Here is a 23367-nt window from a genome sequence, read left to right on the forward strand (position 1 = left end):
GTTTTGGGGGGGTGGTTGGGGTGTGTGGTACGTGGGTGGGTTGCTTCGTATCCGCATTTCTATATTCCAATGTTCGATCACGTTTCTACATTATTTTTCCTCTTTGCTTGAAAAAACCTTTTTCTTGGTTCCTTGTTGTTCGTTACCAGGCCACCAGCCCCCCGTTCTTGTTCGTTCCCAGGCCACTAGTGCCCTCCTTCCCTCACTCCTCTCTTCTCATCCGTTGGCCGGCCGCCAGTGCCCTCCTCCTTCCACCCTCTTCTCATTTGTTCTTAGGCCACCAGCGCCCTCCTTCCCTCCCCCCCCACTTCTTCTTGTCCTTTAGCAGGCCACCAGCAGCCTCCTCGTCCATACTATGTGCTGTTGTCAGTTTTTAATAGCCGATCGTGACAGAAGAAGTCACATTGTAGAGTCCCTATAACTAGAGACGGCTCAACAATTATCTTCCACACCGTCCATCATCTGGCGTAGAGTACAGCACGTAGTATCTGCTGAATGGAAAGAAGAACTTTTAACATTGTACGGCGTTTTTTACCCAAAGTTTCAGCGCATTGAGTCTGTGGTTTTGTTGACTTGAAAAGTCGAGAAATGATAACGAGCTCAACATCAGATTTCTCTTGCATTGGTGATGAGCCGCACTTCTCGCACAGAAAACAAAAAAAATTGTACGGCGAACATTTTAGTTCAACCAATGCATGGAGGTCATATAAAAAACAGGATGAATAAACTATTAGAAGCGACTTTGATCTGACAATTATGCTCTTCGTCAGGGGGAAAGTGGTCTTGCCAAAGTTGACAGTGCTCAAGAAGCATAGAGAGAGCACGTGCAACGCAAAAAACGCATGAAGAGAGCAGTCCACCAGCATCCTTCTCCCCTCTTCCATCAGCAGGCCACCAGTGCCCGGCCCCCCTCTTCCTTCCACAAGCCACCAGGCCCCCCCCTTTCTCCGATTGTTGAAACTTCCCACAAATTACAATAAATGTCATCGTTCGCGAAAGGTACATGAATAATCACGAACGAACCGAAATCAATGCGAACATAGATTTTCACCTGTTCGTTTGTTCACGAACATTGTTCGTTCGGTGCCGATCAACGAACATCCCATCCCTATCCCTGACACATGGGATAGTGCAAGAGCCTACATATGTAAATACCCATAATGGAGTTGCAGAGAGGAAGATAGGGTATGTGGTGATGATACAGATCTCTCCTGTTCTGCTTAAGAAAACCCCAAGATAAGTAAAGGGAAGAATTATTCCTCAATCCAGTGAAATGAAGAATCAAGAATCGAAATCTAGAGAGTTCCTTGAAGTCAACAGAGGAGTCTGACAAGAGAGAAAAAGAGAACAAAATGTGGGGCTCAAGGCCTCAGGGCCTTACATTAGTCGGGCTCACTTATAGCCCCATAAATGTGGGGGGACTATGTGAGTAAACTGAATTGTCTTTTTCTCAAACCTAGCCCGTTAATGGTCCAAGCAGGCATGTAGTACAACCACCAGGATCGATCTTACTGACATGGAGACTCATCACAGGACAATAAATACTCATTACATGCCCAAATCGTGTAATTGATATTTAAGCATGTGTCTCCCTTGTTATTGTAAGGTTTTCCATTCTATAGACCATAACTCTCTTATTGATGAGTGGGAAGAATACTTGTTGTGCAGCGCTTTGCACAACCTTATCTTCATGGTTTTTGCACAAGCCAAACTAAGCTGATCATACGGCACTACTGCCCATAAGTGGGTCTTTCTCTAGGCTCAATTTTCGACCCAAAAGAGTAGCTAAGATCAGGTCCCATGGATGACAAAGCTAATCCCAAGGCAGGCCTCTGTAAGGACCTTGATCAGGCCTAATATGAACCACGGTAATGCCTAGGAAGGGCCCAAAGGTAAGTACCAAACGAGTCCATGAGGACTTGGCCCAAAGGAGTCCGAAAAGAGGCCCTCAAAGAGTGAATGGGGCCTAAGGTAGAAATAATCAGAATGGCTCATTCTGTAGCCCAGGACTGAACGACCAACCTCAAGGACCTGAGTTAGGGTTGGTTGACATGGGAAGCCCAATGATGAGATAAAACCAACGAGGGACATGCGTCCTGCTGTAAACAATATGGCATGTGCAAATTACAAGGCAATGCATGCAGTAGTGTGTGGATAACTTCACTAAAAATTTTCCATCCTCCCAAGCTCATTCTTCAAAACATTATGTAGGCACACCTCATTTCCTTTTTCACTTGGTTTTTTTTTTCATGTATTTATTTGGTTCTCTCACACGTGCAACAGCCCCCATAAATAAAGGTGCAACATCTCTTTTCTTCAATCATATACATTAGTCCCTCATTCGTCAGTTGAAGATCATTTTTCATTCATGAAAAATGAAGTTTTATGCAATCGAATCAAAAGCTATGGAATAAAATTTGAAATATGGCAATAGAAAGAAGAAACTGTGAAGTTCAATACAAAGAATTTAAATGATGGTAGTAAGCTTACAGCAGCATTCTAGAACAATGTTCTATCATGCATCTACCGGAAAAGAACACAATCACTGGCATGGAAATGACAGCCTCAGCTTGGACGTCCTCAGACTCATCATGAAGGCCGATGGTAAAAATTTCAAGATATCTCTCCATGGCATGAGCAGCTCCTATCTTTGAAAGAATCTGAATACAGAGGCATTTGATCTTGATAAGATGATGAAGCTGACCAAAAAGTGAAGGTTGATCCCACACCAATTTCACCAAACTAAGTAAATCAGAAGGTTCAGAAGCATCAAAGAATGTACTGTTCCCTTCATCCTCACATTCATCTTGGAACATTTTACTGCGACCATGGAAAGTGACTGCACCATTATATCATGTATTAAGAATCAGGAAAACAAAAAATTCCTGAGATGCATGTGACAAAAATGATTTGAAGAGGATAAAATTATCTTAGCCTGAACAAGAGCAAGCATCCCCGTTTCACTGAAACAAAGAGGTATCATACGGGAACTGCGAAAATGAACTCACCCTGAGAAAGCAATATGCCATGGACAGCTTCCAAATAAAGCGAGATATCAAACTTGAGTGGATAACCCTCCTCTGCCTGCACTTATGAAAGAGGATCAAATTTAAACATATGAAAGAGGATCAAAACTGAAAAAAATAATCAACAACACCTGTCAACCTGCTTGAAGATCCAATGTATCCAAGAAATAACTTGGCAAAATACAACCCCCGATAAGCTGTTAGGTCGATAACAACAGAACGCAAGAGAGAGCTTGCTGAGAGCCATTATTGCAGTTTCAGGGGTCACTTGAATGGTCTCTGAACCATAGTGAAGACCACCCTTTCTAGGGCCTAGAGTTTTGACAAAAGACAGGAGTAATCTTTGCATGTCACGTGCAGATTCTACCTGTGGATCTTGCATCAACAAATGACGACCTTTGACATCATCGTGGATACCTTTATATTTGTTCTGTCTTTGACGTTTGCGCATAGTTACGTCAGATTCCTGAAATGGTCTCTTCTGTCCAACAGAATCTAGGCCAAGCATCTCATCACGTGTGGACAAATCCCAAAAGCAATCACTGGAAGCGCAATCAGTGTTTCCTTCATACTGCAGTAAGCCAACTGTTGCCTTGATGCAAAGGACTAGTGATGGACAAGGATCATCAGAACAGAGCGACTTCAGTAGAATGCTAGGCCTCCAAATATGCACAGGGCAAATCTTGGCAATGCGAGCATATGCATTGCATAACGCGACCTGGAAAGTAATAACTTCAACAGATTAAAGTATTTTAATAACTTAAAGAACTTTGAGTGAGAGAGAGATCCACCTTTAGCTCATTGCTCTCTGTCTTTAATATTGAACTAGAAAAAGCATGAACAACATCAATTGCAGTTGATTCAACAATATCATCGGGAACAGCAGAGTGAAGCACGTGGAAACATTTCCCCATCTTTGAATCATTCTCTAAATTCCTATAAGATCGTAGATTTGGTGCAAGAACATTAATTCGCAATACCTAGAAGTCATGACAGAAAACCAGACGAGGACAAATCATCATAATGGTTAAGATAACCTTTTTTGGATACGACCCACCATGAGAAATCAAAAAACTGAGATATCAAAATATTATGATCAAGTAGTTAATTGACTGGACTTATTAAAATATTTTTGAGCATAATGAAAAAGAGAGAGATTTTTTTTTTGAAAAAAAAGAGAGATTATTAGACTGGACTTATTGACTCCACGAAAAAATTAGAGGTTAAACATAAAATGGTGATCCAAACGGTGATCTCATTGTAAATATGATAAATAAGAACCAAACATTGGTCAAAACAAAACTTAAGATGTTGGTGACAATCATTCCCCCAGCAGTAAACTGATACATCCAGCTTGTATCACAAAAACGAATTACCCAAGAATAACACGATTAAGCTCAATTGCCATCAAATCATGAAATGTCCAAGAACGCTCTGATGAATCTGTTTTGAGAGGGATAGAGAGATGAAAAGAAAGGTAGAAATGGAGCCCCTGATGGATGAGTTCCCCTCCAAACGAGGATGGATCCTCCGCTGCTTCGCCGCTTCTTCCAATTTCCGGTAAGACTTCCCAGAAAAATGTCTCTCCCACCGGCAGGGTTGCTCCTCTCTTTTAAACTGATTCACACGTGCGAACATTCACACGTGTGATCTGTTGCATTCCTCTATTTGAAAGCCGATGATATGTTCTTGTGAAGAATGTGTCATATACCATACCAAAACCTCATTTGTCATGGGAGGGGAGGATGGAGAGTGATATTATCGAAGCATGAGGTGGAAAACCAGTTGAAGACTACACCTTGCACTTCACCGAAAGGGGGAAGCTCCCAGTAGTGAATGGTAGTTGACTCTCTTCACAAAAGTTTCCAAGAGACTGATACAATCCTCGATCTAGCTCATATCGAAGGGGAGTAGAGGGCAAGGCGAGGTAGAAGTTCCCAGGGTAGAGAGGAGAAACAGGAATGATCCAAGGGGAGGTCAAACTGATGAGGCAGAGATCAACATGGAGAGGAGAGACAGGGCATCTTACTTGATTCTTCTTGACTGCCAACTCAAAGGGAGGGCATCCCTATTTAAAGGAAATACATAATGACCAAATGACAGAAATGCCCTTGAGGACTAACCTGACAAGACTCCCCTAGATAGGTTGAGGATCCTATAAGGGTTCCTATCAGAGACTGATATGTTCTTCTCAAGAACGTATCATCGACACGCCTCCAAGAGACAGTGTTAAGTCAAGTCGCACGTGCAACTTGACTATAAATAAAGCTTAGCTCATCTGGATGATCAAGAAGTTTGCCAGAATTCTATTGGCAGCTGGAAGCTGAGGCTGGAGCGCGGGAGCCTACCGCGGCTAGAAAGGGAGAGAGGAAGCTGATCCACTCTCCATTTGTATCGTCTTTCACCCTATCACCATTTCCCCAAACTATTGTCGATCTTTCTCCTGATCTCAATCTCTCCGTTTGGAATTTTGAACATTTTCATCAGCAATGATGCTTGCAAGCTGGACTTTATATTGAAATATTTGATCTAGGATACCAGGACGGTATCAATTTGTATCAGAGCAGTGACAATCTGCTGCTAACCACTACGTGAAGCAGACGAGGATCCTTTAAGCTACGGCCTTTCGGGTTTACTGTGTATAGCTGCAATCTATCAACACGCGAGATTGTTGGAAGATTGATCAATCTGAGCTACGCCAAGTCAACCTCCGACAGAGGTACACCTATTCTTCAAGAACAGCTTAGTTTTCATAGCACATTTAGGGAACGGCACGTCCAGGACGTGACACCCCGGATGTGATGGGACGGAGGACGATGCGTGAATAACGGTGACGTGACGAAATGTTTGTCACGTCACTGTCACGTCACGCATCCGAGGATTTTAAAAAATTCCATCACGTACTAGTCACGTGTCCCTTCTTCCTTGTTCCGTCACATCACCATCACCATGACGCCGTCACCATCACCGATGACGGAAATAATATTATTTATTTTACTATGCTAATAAACATAGTCAAAATATAATATTATTTATTTTACCATGTTATTATTTATTTTACTATCTAACTTCTACTTCTCTGCGTCGGCCACCGACTACCCACTTCGAACCGCCCGGCCACGCCACCCGTTCAGCTTCTTCCCGAAGCACCGGCCCTGCTCCTTGCACACCACCGACGACCGCCACACACCGACGACGCACATTGTCAGATCTTGATTGTGTCACAACCAAGAAAGTTCAAGAAGATATGGAAAAATTAGTTGAGAAGGGAAAGGATGTAATTCCTGATCAAAGTGACACTGCAGAAGTCCTTTCGCTCACATTGCAGTAGTTGAAGGCAATGAACAGGAAACTCAAAAGTCCGGCTCCAGGCGCCTCTAAATCAACTCCAGATACAAATGTGATGTATGGATGGGTCCCAACAAATCAAAATACTCTTACGGAAAGTAAATCCGAATTCAGAAAAGGTGATATACCATGCTTTAATGGCACTCATGCTCAAACATGGTTAAACTGTGTTGAACGTTTCTTCAAGGTACATAGACTTCCACATTCCAAATAATTACATTTAATCGCTCTTCACATGGAAGGCCAGGCTCAAGGTTCATTTATACCGAAGAGAAATTCGGTTTTGATCACTGGCTAGTCCTTGATAATAAATGCACAGGGAGGTCAAATTCAACATCCAACTTCAATCCTACTCATATGATCAAGCAAGGACTTGCACATGGGCAAGGAGTCAGAAATCAAAATGTGACTCTACCCAACAGAATTACAACTCAACCTACGATAGCAGAGAGTGAAGCAAGGCAAGGCAAGGCAAAAGGAAAGCTAACCCCTCTTTCACAAGAAGATTCATGCAAAGAAAAGAGAAGGGATAGTGTTACAGCTGTAATGAAGTTTACATGCCGGGACACAAATGTCATAAAAAAATGAGTGTTTTTATGCTGCAAGAAGACGAAGAGGAAGATATTCTGCCCATAACTGAAGAAGTCTTTAAGCAATTGGATGAGAATCCCATTCATGATGATGCACTTATGACCATTCATCCTGTTATGGAAGTGACACGTCCACGAGTACATGGATCTGTAAAGGCATGGGGTCATATTCAACAACATCTAATCAAAGTGTTAATAGATGGAGGGGCTACTTATAGTTTTATCTGCCAAAAGTTGGTCCAGAGAATTGAGATTCCAGTCAGTCCTTACCAAAAACTCTCTATCATATTGGGAGATTCCAGTCAGTCCGTCGCTGAGGCAAACCTCTGGGATTCGTATTATTGTCTCATCAATATACAGGGACTTTGCTTCGAGCATAACTTTATCCCGTTTGTCTTAGGCAGTGTGGACGTTGTTTTGGGAGTTTCCTGGCTGAGAACTTTGGGGTGGTTCCTCTTTAATTATCATCATTCGAGTATGAAGATTATGATGCAAGACCAAATCATTACAATCAAGGCTGATCCAGAGTTAAATGGATACCTGTACTCTGCATTTGAAGACGAAGAAGCCCATAAGGAATTGATAAAGTCCATAGAGAAGACCCACTGAGCTGATAGAGGAATCTTAACATCATCAACAGAGGTATATTCTCTCACTCAAGATCTTTATCTTCAGTTGCTGCAACATACATTTCCGTTGGTGTTCCAAGATCCAAGGACTTTACCTCCAGAAAGGAATTGCGACTCCTTCACACGAGAGAGTTAGTTACCTTGCTCGTTTGTTGAAGCGCCTGCGATACGTCTTTGAAAATAAAATATTTTTACTCCCCCCCATGGACTCGTAACTTGTCCTCAAGTTTGAAGTCGAGGAAAGCCTTCCTCAGGCGGTCAGCAAATTCCCACGTGTCTTTGGCTTCTGTGAAATTCTTCCAACTTATGAGAACCTCGGGTCCTGTTGAGGTGAAATGCGTGTTGATGACCTCTTCAGGGTGGACCTCAGTAGTTGCAATTGTTTGTTGTCTGTTGATCACTCGGTCTGTTGTATTGTAGTTACCCATTCTTCATGAGCTCTCTCATCCTCGAATGGAGAATGCCACTTTCCATTAAGCTTAGGGTCAGCTTTTAGAGTAATGACTTGATCCTGCCACAATATTTTCAACATCAGGTGGTCATAATTTGAATGGAACCAGCCCAGAGTTCTTAGCCATAGGATGCCTAGTGTTATGTCTAGGTTGCCACATTTGAACGGGATCATATTCTGTTCCAGCAGAATTCCTTGTAGTTGCAGCTGGACATTTGTGCAAAGTCTGGCGGTTAGTCTATAGGATCTGCCAGCAAGCGCCACTCTGATCCGGTGATATGGTTGGATGGGTATTCCCAGTTGTGTAACAAAACGGGGGAAGATGAAATTGAAAGTAGCTCCCCCATCTATGAGAACTCTTACTTTCCTGTTTTTAATGTATCCCCAAAGTTTCAGCAAACCATGTGATCTTGGTGGACTGATATGGAATTAAGCTGCACTGTCATTAAAGCACCTTCATATAGGGATCCTTCGTCCAGTTGCATGAAATCCTCCTCCGATATTGGTTGAGTTTCCTCATCTTCTTCCTGCAGCATGCATATGCTCACACTCTTATGGCATCTATGCCCAGACATGTAGACTTCATTACAATTGTAGCATAGTCCTTTTTCTTCCCGCCGTAAAAATTCTTCTGGAGAAAGACGTATAAACTTTTTCTTTCTGTCTTGGGGTGCTTGATCATTTACATTCATGGTTGGAGTGGTTCGAGCTTGATGGTTGATATTCTGACTTCGCCCTCTAGTTGCTACAATCGTTCCTGGCCGAGAGCATAAATTTTGATTAGTACAAGCATTTGGAGTGTTTATCATCCTTCCTGCTGGCCAATTATCCAGAACCTGTAGATTACTTTCTGCTTCCAGTGAAAAGTCAATTATCTCTTGGATGCTAAGGCCTGTATTTATTTAATTCAGCCCAGATGTCTGACTTTAAACCTCTGAGATATGCAGTCTCATGAACATCTGTCAGCAGGTGGGATAAGAAGGCGGTCAAGTGTTCAAATTATGATCTATATTCAGAAACTGGACCTGTTTGTCGTAGGTTCATAAATCTCTCACATAATGCTTTTGATGAAGGTTTGTAACGGCGTTCAAATTGTTGTCTGAACATCACCCAGTGGTCAAATCCAAAATTTTCCTCAGTGTATATAAACCAGCCCTGTGCTGGGCTTTCCATATGTAAAGAAACCAAATGAAGTTTTTCTGAATCAGCAATGCGGTGAACTCTAAAAAACCGCTCCACACAGTTCAACCAACGTTTGTTCCACTGAAATACATTAAATCTGACAAACCCTAGAGAGTTTGGAGGAGAAGAAGGGTCGATGGAGGTTGAGAAATGAGAGAATAGATTGACATAAGGAAGTAAGTGGCTTACATTAGGGTATTTATACCCTATGAGAGAGAGGAAATAAGAGCTCCTAAAGGGCTTATAGAATAGGGCCCAAGAGGAGGATAAGCACTTAACTAACACCCCCCCGCAAGCGAAGTATGGATGTCGTCCATATTGAGCTTGGATACAGCACGTTGAAGCAGCGGCCGGGACAGTCCCTTGGTGAGGACATCCGCTGCCTGGTCAGCAGAGGAGACGTATTCGAGGTCGAAGAGCCCCTCGTCCATACGTTCCTTGAAGAAATAGCGGTTGCGCTCCATGTGCTTGATGCGCCCTTGCTGTCCGGGGTTCTTGGCTAAGGCGATAGTGGATTTGTTGTCACAGAAGAAGTGGATTGGTCCCACATACTTCACGTGAAGATCGGCGAGGATGTTGTGGATCCACTGTCCCTCGGCTGCCCCATCAGCAAGAGCACGAAATTCGGCCTCGGCACTGGAGCGGGACACCTTGTCCTGCTTGCTACTTTTCCAGCTGACGAGGCTGCCAAGAACGAACGTGCAGTACCCCGTGGTAGACCGACAATCCACAACGGAGCCAGCAAAATCGGCATCGGTGTACACCTTCACCGTCTTGTCCGAGCTATGAGGGAAGAGGAGTCCCTTGCCCGGGCAGCCCTTGAGATACGAAAGTACCCGGTGGGCGGCTTGACTGTGGATCTCCCTCGGTGAGTGCATGAACTGACTGAGCAGGTTGACCGCAAATGCAATGTCGGGCCGAGTGTAAGTCAGGTAGAGGAGTTTGCCCACCAACTGCTGATAGCGGTGAGCATTCGTCAAAGGAGAGTCATCGCCCTTGCCCAACTTGACGTTGGGGTCGATAGGAGTGCTCACGGGCGCACACCCGGTCATCCCTGTCAAAGTCAGCAAGTCGACGGCGTACTTCTGCTGTGAAACAAAGAGGCCCCGTGAGGAGTACGCCACCTCAAGGCCGAGGAAATATCGGAGAAGGCCAAGGGCCTTGATCTCAAATTCCTTGGCCAGGGCGGTGCTAAGACGAACGGCTTCAGCAGCATCTGATCCCGTGATGAGGATGTCGTCGACATACACAGCAAGGATGGAGATCCCGGTCGGACGGTGGCGGAAGAACAAAGTGGCATCTCCGTTGCTCTGAGTGTACCCTTCGGCTTTCAGAACAGCGGAGAACCGGCCGAACCACATGCGCGGAGACTGCTTTAGTCCATAAAGGGACTTCCGCAGTCGGCAGACGCGTGGCCAGGGGGGCCGAGAGAGTAACCCGGGGGCTGCTGCATGTACACCTCCTCCGTCAAGTCGCCATGCAAGAAGGCGTTCTTGACGTCGAACTGTCGGATAGCCCACCGGAAGTGAGCCGCGAGGGCCAGGAGGAGGCGAACGGTCTCCATCTTCGCCACAGGGGAGAACGTCTCGAAGTAGTCCACTCCGTAAGATTGGGTGAACCCGCGAGCCACAAGTCGAGACTTGTAGCTCAAGGGTGCCATCCGCATGATGCTTCTTGGTGTGGACCCACTTGCAATCCACCGCCCGCTTGCCAAGAGGGAGGGGGACGATGTTCCAAGTGCGGTTTCGGAGTAGGGACTGCATCTCCTCGTCCATCGCCGCTTTCCAATGAGGAGAAGCGATAGCATCGGCTAAGCGGCGAGGGATGGGATCCGACTCGATGCGAGCAAGAAACAGCCGGTAGGGAGTACTCAGCCGGTCGAAGGAAAGAAAATGCGAAAGAGGATAACGGGGCGTCTGAGTGCACTGACGAACCCCTTTCCGGAGGGCAATGGGCCATCCCAACTGGTCGTCATCGTCGAGAGAGGTTGAGGATGGCTCGGCCAATGGAAGATGAGCGGAAGCAGTGGGGGAGGGGGAGTCCTCGGGAGGAGGACGAGAAACCTCCACGGGAGAATCAGATAACGGAGCAGGGGACGAAGACGCGTCATGGGAGGGAAGGAAAGGGTCATCAAGGGGAGGAGGCGCAACGGGAAGCGAGGAGGATGACTCGAGAGGGGACTGATCGGAGGAAGGAGGAAGAGGAGGAGCATGCCGGATGGCGGGAAGCAAAGATGGGGAGGACAGCACGTCCAAAGGCCCCTCGGGGGTCACCGACGGAGAAGAATCAAAGGGAGAGGGAGCATGGAATGAGGAAGAAGATGCGGGAGCGGTGGGCTCCAAGAAAGGAACGGGCCCCAAGTGGGGAGCCGAGGGGGCCGCATCCAACGGGAGGCGGGATGAGGAAGAGTGGTCCCCAAAATAGGGTTCATGCTCGGCAAAGGTGACATTTGCCGAGATGAAGTATCGCCGAGACGGCGGATGGTAGCACCGATACCCCTTCTGAAGAGAGGAGTACCCAACGAAGACGCACCGAACAGCACGAGCGTCAAGCTTTGTCCGGCCCGGAGACGTGTCGTGGACATATGCCGTGCAGCCGAATATCCGTGGCAAGAGACCCGTCCGCAGGCACGTGTCGGGGAAGGCCGCGCTCATCCGGTCCAGGGGGGTAGAGAACGCCAACAGCTGGGTGGGAATGCGATTGACGAGATGGGTGCTCGTCAGGACGGCATCACCCCAATACGCCACGGGCCTTGGCGCCGATAAGGAGCGCCCGGGCTGTCGAGGTGACATAGCCGGCGCGACGCTCGGCTAGTCCGTTCTGCTCCGGGTGGCAGGGCATGAAGATTCGTGGAGGATCCCCGGTCGGGCGAAGAAGGCGCCGAGGTCGTTGTTGAAGAAGTCGCGGGCATTATCCGAGCGAAACCGCTGGATACCCGACCAAACTGCGTCGCCACCATCGCACAAAAATGACGGACATTCTGCGCAACTTCCGACTTCGCGTGAGGAGGTAGACCCACGTATAGCGAGTTGCCTCGCCCACAAGTAGAAGGAAGTACCGATGACCTTTCAAGCTAGGTTTCGGGCAGGTCCCCACACGCCGCTATGCACCCGGAACAGCGGGACAGATGTGTGAGCCGAGGACGGAGTGAAGGAAGAACGGCGATGCTTCGCCAACTGACAAGCGTCACACACCAAGGTCTTAAGGTCCGAGCCAGAACATAATTCAGGGGAAAGACGGTGAAGAGTCGCAAAAGGCGGGTGGCCCAGCCGCTGGTGCGTCATCAGGAGTCGTCCCCACCGCTGCTCGGCCCCCGTCCGAAGTGTCCGATGCACCGCGAAGCACTGCGACCGTCCCCCATCATCCAGCAACAGCAGCTCGTTCTCCCGCCTAATCCGTGTAGTCCGGCCGACCTTGTCAGACAGAAACATGCCGTCAGGTTGGAGATGAAATGAGCACTGGACGGCATCAACAAGGCGTTGGGGTGACAGAAGTACAGCCCGCAGGTCGGGAACGTGGAGGACGCTATGGACCACACCAAGGCCGTCCACATAGACTGCCCCGATTCCAGCCACGCGTAGTCGTCCACCCCCGGCCGTGAGAACAGTACGTGCACCACTATGCCGGACGTAGGAGACGAACCGAGTGTTGAGGGGGGTCATGTGCTCAGTGGCCCCCGAGTCAAGCACCCAAGTCGTGTCCGATACGACCGGCGACTGAACGCCGATGGCCGCAATACCAAGTGTCGGCAGGGGAGGAAGACGCACCAAATGTGCCGAAGTAGGCAGTCGAAGAAGGCTGCATGGCTGCCACCTGATCACGGAGCCGGGCAAGCTCGGCTTGGATGCTGTCCAGAGCCGTGGTAGACGTGCTCGGGGCCGGGGAAGATTCAGATTGGGCCAACATGGCCTTGCTGTCCGCCTCTTTCTTCTTTCGCCAGTCGTTGAGACGTTTAGTGCACTTGTTCTTCCAGTGGCCCGGCTTCCCGCAATAGGTGCAGACGGGTGTTTTTGCAGGCGGCAGCGGCTGCCGGAGTCGGTAAGAGGGCCGAGGACTGCCCAGCAGCGGCAGCAGGTGCTGCCAGAAGCGCAGAGGACTCAGCCGGGTCGGAGGTGGGAGTCCCATGGAGAAGGAGATGACTCTCTTCCTCCTGGAGCTCCTGAACCAACGTCTCGAGATCCGGAGGGCCATCTTTGTTGTGCAGGGCCCGACGACGAATGGCCTCATATTCCCGGTTTAGGCCGTTGAGAAACCCCATGATGCGCAGGATAAGCATGTTCTGATAGGTCTTGCACTTGGGGTCGTCCGTTGGCAGGTAGTGGTCCACTTCATCCCACGCCTTCTTGTGTGCGAGAGCATAATCGGAGATCGACAGAGAGCCCTGTTTCAGGTTGGAAGCTTGAGCAGCGAGGGCGTAGATGCGCCACCAATCATTCTCCCGCCCGCAAATTTCGTGGCTTGGTCCCAAAACCCTTTGACCGCTTTTCTGATGGGGAAAGTGGTCGCGGAAATCGGGGGCCAATGTGAACGTGGACAGCCACCCAAGGATGAACTGCTCCTCGGCGTCCCAAGCCGCATAGTGAGGGTGATCGGCGGTCAAGGGATGCTCGGTGCAGTGCTTGTACAGTTGACGGGATTTGAGGGTGGTCTCGGCGAAGCGAGACCACTGCAGAAGATTCGGGCCGCGGAGAAGAGTTGATTCCGGGACCAGAGGCAACGGATGAGTGATCTTGTAGGAGAGCGGCTTCTCCGCAAAGTCGGTCTCTGTGTAAGGCATGGTCTCTATGTCGGTCTCTGCGCGGCTGACTGCGCGGCTGGCTGCGCGACTGGCTGTGCGGCTGGCTGCTGGCTGTGCGGCTGGCGGCGCGCTGGCGGTGCAGCTGGCCGCGCGCTGGCTGTGCGGCTGGCCGTGCGGCTGGCTGTGCGGCTGGCTACACGGCTGGCTGTGCGGCTGGCTGCGCGGCTGACTGCGCTGCGGGCTGCGCGGCTGGCCGTGCGGCGGCTGGCTGCTGCGCTGCTGGCTGGTCGCGCGGCGGCTGGCTGCGGCGGCTGGCTGCCGCGCGGCTGTGCTGGCTGCGGAGCGGGCTGCGCGCGCTTGCTGCTGTGCGACTGGCTGGTCGCGCGGCGCTTGTTGCCGCGCCGCTTGCTGCTGTGCGGCTGGCGGCGCGCGCGGGCGGCTGGCTGCCGCGCTGCTGGCTGGTCGCGCGGCGGCTGGCTGTGCGCGGGCGGCTGGTCGCGCGGCTGGCTGGTCGCGCGCTGGCTGCCGCGCTGCTGGCTGGCGCGCGCGGGCGGCTGGCTGCGCGCGGGCGGCTGGTCGCGCGCTGGCTGCTGCGCTGCTGGCTGGCGCGCGCGGCGGCTGGCTGTGCGCGGCGGCTGGTCGCGCGGCTGGCTGGTCGCGCGCTTGCTGCTGCGCTGTTGGCTGGTCGCGCGGCGGCTGGCTGCGCTGGCGGCTGGTCGCGCTGCTGGCTGGTCGCGCGGCTGGCTGCTGCGCTGCTGGCTGGTCGTGGCGGCTGGTCGCGCTGCTGGCTGGTCGCGCGCTTGCTGCCGCGCGGCTGTGCTGGCTGCTGCGCGGCGCGCGCGGCGGCTTGCTGCTGTGCGACGGGCTGGTCGCGCGCAGCTTGCTGCCGCGCTTGCTGCTGTGCGGCTGGCTGTGAGGAGGGAGGGAGGGTGAGATCAAGGGATCTCAAACCCTAAAGGGTGATGTCAAACCCTAGAGAGGAGAGGGAAGATCAGGAGCCCTAGAGCTCTGATACCATGACAAACCCTAGAGAGTTTGGAGGAGAAGAAGGGTCGATGGAGGTTGAGAAATGAGAGAATAGATTGACATAAGGAAGTAAGTGGCTTACATTAGGGTATTTATACCCTATGAGAGAGAGGAAATAAGAGCTCCTAAAGGGCTTATAGAATAGGGCCCAAGAGGAGGATAAGCACTTAACTAACAAAATCCCCTTTTTGAAATTCGGACTTACCATCTATTGCCGTTCCCGAGTCGAACTCGAGCATACATTTTCCTTGACTCATCTGTCTGCCTGGCGGGAAGAGAATTTGTGCCTTCCAGCTTAGAGTTCAGCGTTTGCAGTAATACTACAATATGCGATAGTACATTCGCGGTCTCTGATTGTTCTGATGTAACTCCTTTTTCTTTCTCGTTTAACTCTTCCATGATCGCTGTTCAAATGTAATATTCTTCCCTTGGCTTCGAATATTGATGATCTCGGCTCCTCCGTGCTTCCACAATAAATCCTTACGATTTTACTTGCTGTTGATAGCCAATCGATAACAATAATCGTTACAATGACCTCTTCTCCGATTGGAAAATCGAAGATCAACGCTGCTCTGAGACCAGTTGATACGATCTGGAATTCTAGATCGAAGAATTCTATAGAGAAAAATCAAATAATCTCTTCAAGAGAGATAGTTCCATGATTTAATTTCAAACAAATGCAAAAGCTTCAGTTCAGAGGGGAAGATTTGGGAAAATGGATGGGGAATGACTGAGAAATCCGTTAGAGGAAGAATTGCTGATCCTTCCCCCTTTCCTTCTGGTCACATATCCTCTTGCTCCAGCCTTCTGCCTCAGCAGCCTTAGCGTAACTGCTTTTTTGGATCCACAAAAAGATGACTTCCTCCGGCTCTTTCCCTCTTATTTATAGATTTCTGAATTTTGAACTCTCACGTGCGACTCCTCCACACGAGTGAGTTAGTTACCTTGCTCGTTTGTTGAAGCGCCTCTGATATGTCTTTGAAAAGAACATACCACTTTTACAGTAGAAATTGATGCATCCAACCAAGCTGTAATGGCCGTGCTTTTGCAAGAGTCACAACCTATTGCATATTTTAGTAAACTGCTGCTAACACGTGCACAACAGAAGTCAGGTTACGAAAGGGAACTGATCGCAATAGTTTGGGCAGTCCAAAAGTGGAGACATTACTTAATGTTTCAGAACTTTTTCATCCACACTGATCAATTTAGTCTTAAATTCTTGTCCGATCAAAGAGATATTCCGTTAGATTATCACAAATGGTTGTCGAAACTGTTGGGGTTCCACTTTGAAATCAAGTAAAAGACTGGAAAGAAAAATGTTGTCGCAGATGCCCTATCCAGGGCCTTAATTGAACCCGATGATATACAATGTTGTTCAATAACAGTTCTCCAATGGTTTGACAAACCTACAATTGAACAAGAAATTGTGAGAGATCCCAAGTTATCATCCATCAAGAAGGCAGTCATGGAAGACCCTACTATATACTCCTCATGTTCAATCCAACAAGGTTTGCTCCGCTATAAAACAAGAATTATTATTCTGCCACTCGTCATCCCTTATCCCAAAGATTTTACAGGAATTCAATGACTCAAAGATTGGTGGTCATAGTGGTTTTCACCGTACTTTCAAACAAATTAATCAGCAAGTTTTTTGGACAGGGTGAGAAAATCAGTCAACTCTATGTGAGTAAGTGTCAGATCTGTCAAGCGCACAAAGTATCCACACTGGCACGCTCTGGCTTACTACAACCTCTACCTATTCCAAATCAAGTATGGGAAGACATTACTATGGATTTTATAGAAGGGCTACCAGTGGCTGATGGCTTTGACACCATCATGCTTATAGTGGATCGCCTCAGTAAGTATGCTCATTAAATAGCCATTAGACATCCATTTTCTGCAAAAACTATCGCCGATATATTTTCAAAAGAAATAGTACGCCTACATGGAATTCCAGTTCTATCATATCAGATCGTGGGAGTATTTTTACTAGTCAATTTTGGAAGGAACTTCATCTACTACAAGGCACCCAATTGAAGCTAAAGTTCCTCTTATCACCCGGAAACAGACTGGCAATCTGAAGTTACCAATAGGAGTCTGGAATGCTATCTGAGGTGTTTCGTATCCGTAAATCCAAAGAAATGACACAAGCGGCTGCATTGGGCTGAATACAACTATAACACTTCCCATCATTCTGGGATCAATGTCTCCCTTTAAAGCTTTATATGGGCAACAACCCCCAACATTAATCAGATATGGATCTCCACCTACACCCTTCGGTTTTCTGGATAAACTATCAAAGGAAAGGGTCTCCACATTACAACCACTCAAGCTGCACTTAAATAAAGCACAATCCAGAATGAAAGCACAAGCTGACAAACATCGTCATGATGAACAGTTTAAGGAAAAATGGTACTATTAAAAATCAGACCCTATCACATGTAGTCCTCGGCGAGACAGCCCTTTGAAAAACTTAGTCCAAAATACTTTGGACCCTATAAGATTACTAAAAAAATCCGCTTGGTGGCATATAGACTCGAGCTTCCAAAGGACGCCAACATTCATCCCGTCTTTCATGCATCACTACTCAAGAAAGCATTGGGAACTTTTTCTAACATTCAACCTCTTCCATTGACTCTTACAAATGATTGGGAATGGCAGGTTTATACGGAAGCTGTTCTTAAAACAAGATCTACTTCAGAGGGACCAGAGGTGCTGATTCAATGAAGAACATGATGCTGTACGCAATCTCATATATCAACGCCAACCTAGGCCCAAACAGAAAGAGGACAGAGCAACCCATATAGGCCCAATAGCAGGACTTACTTAAGAGGGTGATTAGTGAGGAAGGAGGCTTTTGGACTTCTGTAAGTGCTCTCCTGCATTTTCTTTCCTGGCCCTCCTCATCCCTCTTTGTTTTGCAGACATCCATTCCTGCATGATGTCGGAATCTCTTCTCTGAGCACAAGGCGTCGTCCATTTTGTCTGCTCGGCAGTGTCGTCCATGCCACCACCCCCTTCTATCTATTCTCTCTCTCTCTCCCATCTATCCTCCCTTCTTAACCAGAACTCGTATCAGATCTATAAGGAATTGACATCCGTTATATTTCAAGAACCATTGTGTTACAAGGGAGGGCATAACAGAACATGACTGAAGCAGAAGACAACTGGGAATCAGTGTACCAACTACGCAAATCCTTCCCCTCGTTCCAACTTGAGGACAAGTTAAAAGCCCAAGGAGGGAATATTAATATGTTCTTCTCAAGAACATATCGTCGACGCGCCTCCAAGAGACAGTGTTAAGTCAAGTCACATGTGAGACTCGACTACAAATAATGCTCAGTTCATCAGGATGATCAAGAAGTTTGTTAGAGTTCTATTGGCAGCTAGAAGCTGAGGCTGGAGCGCGGGAGCCTCCCGCGGCCAGAAACGAGAGAGAGGGAGCTGGTTCACGCTCCATTCGTATCTTCTTTCCGTTTCCCCAACTATTGTCAATGTTTCTCTTCATCCCAATCTCTCCGTTTGGAATTTCGAACATTTTCATTAATAACGATGCTTGCAAGCTAGAGGGCATCTTATAAGTTATTCTACACCAGTGGCATTAAAATATTAGGGATTTTTCTAACATACGAATGATAAAAAGTCTGCCCTCCAAAAATTTTTGCTTAATTATAAAAAACTGAGAAGTCGAATGAAACTATTATATGCCTCCAGTATTGCTCTACGAAAGGATTGGAAAATAAATAACAGGACTTCCAACGTTAATGACCCAAGGGACATCTAGTTCAACCCACACATTTAATGCACCTTGGAGTGAAACGTGATAAATTTCAGGAAAGGACTTCCAACAGATTACCGGCAACTTCTCGCCCCAAGAGGTAAGGGTTCCCTCATGGATCCTGTCATGATCCTAGAACCCGTTTTTAGATTCTTAAGCATTATTCAGATCTTACAGGGCTCATTTCAAACAAAAAAAGAAAAGAGAAAGGATTGGAGCTGGAGAAAGAAACAAAGAGATAGAGAAATAAGTTTATAAGAAGGTAACCAGTTCAAAAAAATGCCGGTCACTGTTTCTGATACTTAAGGGTTCATGGACTCTCTTTTTTCATCATTAAAGTTGTTCAAATGGGCAATACACACGGCATAGCCGTCCATCACAAAAATGTTCAATATTCAACGCATCTACCTATGACAATAACACATTATTTTGCTTCATTTCTTAATTTATTGGTCTATGACAATACCTACGGTACGAAATTCTCAAGCTCACAAGAATAACAGCTGAAAATTCTAAAAAATTTTAAAAAGGCACTTAGCAAAGAGTACCTGACCCTGGGAATCTCCGCACTGTCATCTAAAATATAACAAATGGATCGAATAAGATTCTCCGCAGGAATAATATCCACACCCACTGAGATGGCAATGATGCATCCAAAGTCTAAACATGCCTGTAAGTATAAAATAAGAAAACGCCATGATAAGAAAATTTACATAGGACGCATCACAATAGAAAAATACGTCAATAAATAGTAAATGAAAACGTAATGCATGGGATGCCTGAGACCCACCATGCTCAAAATTTTGTCTCCATGACACAAAAGACGACAAGTTCCGTACACAAAAGAGGGTCTAACCAGACCACAAACATGTCGAGTTCCTTCAGTTAAACATTTATTGATCATTCTAATAGTCCATGTAGCCAAGCATTGCCACTTTTCATATCCAGTAATATCTACTATCAATCCGGGTGAATCTGGAGGACGAAGGCAAGCTGGAAGCTCTCCCAGAAGGGTTGGTGTATCAGCAATGGCAGAAAAAGAGGCTTGGAAGCACTTTATGGACACTTTGGCTGACTTGTATAGAATCGATAAGTCTTGAGATGATGAAGATACAGCCGAAATATCTACAAGATGAAGGCCAAAAACTGCCGTAAGTTGAACGATTAAAAGGTTCTGAATATGATTGTCATACGTTGTAATGGGATGACAAGTAAAGTTAAAAGATTCGATTTTTATCTCTAATGTATCTTTTGAATTCTTTTACTTTCTCCATCCAAAATTCGAGTCCTTTAAAAGAGGGTCAGTGCTCAAAAATCAACAAGTTACCCCGATTCAAGAAAGAGAAGAGGAAAAACAAGGAATTAGTCGCCCACCCTCAAGAAGTTCCATCGCGTCCATGAAGAACTGACGATACGCCTCGCTATCCGACATGCGCAACAGAGAGAGAAGGGAGGTGACGGCCTCAAAAAACACACCATGGCGAGCACTGCAAGAATGACATTACAAATCTGCAGTAAGAAGCAAAAGAAAAACGGGAAAGAGTCTAAATCGAATGATTTTTTTCTTTTCGTACTCAACCAATCAATTCCACAATGGAATTTTCGCCTCAACTAGAAACAAAAGACGAATTCTCGAATTAAAATCGAGGACAAGAAATTCAACCGGAAGGCTGGCTCCGAAAAGAACGGAATGATACGGCCGATCACGGGGAGGACAGCCGCCGGCCTCCCTTGAAAGAAGACGTCCGGGAAGTTCTTCGCGGTGTGGGAGAGCAACTTGAGCACGGCCGTGATCTCTCTCTCTTTATCTGCAAGTACACAACAAAAGCAAGCAATTCATCCAAAATCCACTACTCCGATCATTCGGCAGCACCAACCCGTGATAAAAAACTTGCAAACCGGAAGATGAACAGCACGAGAAACGCGAGAAACAGTGAGAAGATCGAGAAATCGCGCAAACCTGTGAAGGAAGGCAGCACGTAGGCGTGCAGAAGATTGGGAATGATGACGCGAAGGGGATCGTCCCCTCCACCGCGAGCTGAAGACGATGAAGAACCCGAAATCCGCTCTCGAAGAGCGCGAATCAGCTCCGGGAGGCTCGCCATCGCCGATTCATCTACCGAGCTCGATCGCTTTCTCCCATTCCTTGACGGTGCTCGTCGCCCCTTGTTCGAAGCCAGAAAAGAAAAGGCGGGAAATTTAGGGGTCGAAACTCATAACCTGTGTTTATATAAATCTATCTCTGTTTATTGTATTTATCTGTGTGACTAATTATCTAGCTTTCTATTTATTGGCTTTACTGTGAAGACAATCCAAGTAACTATCTATTTATTGGATACTAGCTGTTGTAAAATTTCATGTGATTAAATTTTTTAATATGTCGATATATTTTTTTCTTGCAGATTGAATTTATTGCAAAAAATTTGTGTTTTCTGTTTATAATTTTTCATTTTTATGCTGACTGAATTTCATTTTCTCTTGCTGTTTGAAGCATCGAGAAAAACTAGTTCCCCAATTTAGGAAATCATATGAGCTAAAATCCAGAATAAATTTACGGAATGTCAGAAATTTAATATCGGAATTCCTATATCACAATTGTACTAGGTTGAACTTTATAATTCATTTTTATTAAAAACAATATTTTATTAAATAAGTTGTTAAATATTCTTCACTTAAAAGTTATAATTAATTTAATACTCTAAACCTTAAACCCTAAACCCTAAACCAAATTTGTGAATTGATAGGGGCTAAGACCCATGAGGCTCTCGTTCGGATCTATATGAGGCAATATAATCCCTCGTGTAATACTTAGACAAGTATTTTCTCCTTGGTTCACAAAATATCATAGTCAAGTTTCTTACAGAATCTACTCTCGATCCACATGTGGTCCCATTATTAATCCACTTTTAATATTCCCATGCATGCCATTACCATCTTTCTATGTGTTTGCACCATTGCCTGCAAATGCCAACGACGCGGATCCACTTTTCGCGCAACCACGACTAACCAGTTTGCCTTTTTGTGCACCCCTGCACTCCATCACTATGATCCGCTTTTGTGGTCCCTATCTCATGATTGCAAGCACAGTCAATCTGAATTTCAAACACCCACCGCATCCCCTATTGCTTGTGTGCAGGGTTTGCCCGTCCCGATACCGATATCAGATTACGGTATCGGGACGGATGTTGTACTGGATACCAAAAATCATTTTTTTGGTATCCGTTTTTTCTCAATATCCGGATATCGGTTGCTATAGTACCAATATCCGATATCGATATCCGTCTCGATGTCGTCATCCGCCTCTGTCTCTCGGGGAGGATGACGCTATCGGATATTGGGCGTGGATATCGGATTTCGATATCCAAGCTAGAGAGGATATTTAAAAATATAATTAACCCATAATTATTCAGCAGTTAGAATAGATCAACGTGGGCAACATGGTAATTGGGGAGCTTTTTGATTGATTTAGTGGATCTTTTAATATATCCAGCTGAATCTTTTCAATTTCTTCCATATGGGATAACAGGATTCGGAGTTTACCATCAAACTCCGAATTCTTTTATCCCATGTGGAAAAAAATAGAAATTTACAGCTCTATTTATTGGACGATGCATTAATATATTAAATAACCAACAATTATAAGGGGTTTTAAATGTAGCGACTATAGATTATAATATTACTTTATCATTTAATGTATAGTCCAACTCATTTAATATATACAGAGCAAAATTTCTAATTCCTTCCATGTGGGATAACAGGATTCAGAGTTTACATTAAACTTCGAATCCTGTTATTCCATATGGAAGAAAATAAAAAATATTACACTCTATATATTAACTGAGGTTGAAAATACATCAAAAGCATACAACATTGGTGTACATTAGTCATCGAATGTGATGATAAAATTTATTTTATCTTTTGATACCGAATATCAAAATCTGGATACCGGTTCCGATATCCGGATATCGAAATCCGATATCTCGTATCTGATACCTGTTTCGTCCTTCCCCCCCCCCCCCCAATGTCCGTCATCGATATCCGTCTAGACCTAAAGGACGGATATCGTCCGATATCCGATATCAGACACCGTCCTGGTCTTTTTTCCGGATATCTGATATCGGTTGTCAGATACCAGATATCGAATGGATATCGGTTGGACAATCACTACTTATGTGCACATGGTTGCAATCATAGCCCCTATTGACTTGTTTGTTAAATGTATGTGATTGGCGATCCAATTTTTGGTGTGCTTAAAGGGTGACCCTACCATATATTCATGTGGTGCAATTCCTACCATGAGAGTATCCTCGTTGCCTCGTCAGTTCTCTGCCTGACATGTCGCCAGGATTATGTCTTTATCTAACACGCCATGCCCCTCCTACGTCATTCCTCCTACCCAGATTGTCTTTCTACAACATGTCAGCCCTTTCGTGTCATTGTATCCTACCACATCACTACGCTTGCCACATTATTGCACCAAAATGAGTCCCCCCTCCTCCCATGCATGTCGCCAAGGAATGCATGTTGAACCCCCCCCCCCCCTTTACATATTAACACAGCACTGACCACATTACACAACTTGCCTTGTCATGTGGCGTG

General features: G+C 46.3%; 1 protein-coding gene across 4 annotated transcripts in view; it reads right to left on the reverse strand.

The window, feature by feature from the left end:
• ATR (Ataxia telangiectasia-mutated and RAD3-like protein) overlaps window positions 1-20951 on the reverse strand; it is a 29984-nt gene extending 9033 nt beyond the window's left edge. Inside the window, exons 1-10 of one of the 4 annotated variants that reach the window (XM_078583703.1) lie at window positions 20729-20951; window positions 20432-20576; window positions 20143-20255; window positions 19559-19893; window positions 19317-19438; window positions 3818-3962; window positions 3158-3744; window positions 3009-3084; window positions 2783-2839; window positions 2491-2660 (exon numbers count right to left, since the gene is read on the reverse strand). In XM_078583703.1, the coding sequence (XP_078439829.1) occupies window positions 2491-2660; window positions 2783-2839; window positions 3009-3084; window positions 3158-3744; window positions 3818-3962; window positions 19317-19438; window positions 19559-19893; window positions 20143-20255; window positions 20432-20576; window positions 20729-20873 (1895 nt within the window). In that variant the 5' untranslated portion in view covers window positions 20874-20951. Of the gene's footprint in view, window positions 1-2490; window positions 2840-3008; window positions 3085-3157; window positions 3745-3817; window positions 4007-19316; window positions 19439-19558; window positions 19894-20142; window positions 20256-20431; window positions 20577-20728 lie in introns of those variants that run through there. The other 3 variants (XM_078583701.1, XM_078583704.1, XM_078583705.1) reach the window with 3 other exon arrangements.
• Window positions 20952-23367: the final 2416 nt, after the last annotated feature.

The sequence above is a fragment of the Wolffia australiana genome, chromosome 12, assembly GCF_029677425.1.
Source record: "Wolffia australiana isolate 7733 chromosome 12, ASM2967742v1".
Lineage (NCBI taxonomy): Eukaryota > Viridiplantae > Streptophyta > Magnoliopsida > Alismatales > Araceae > Wolffia > Wolffia australiana.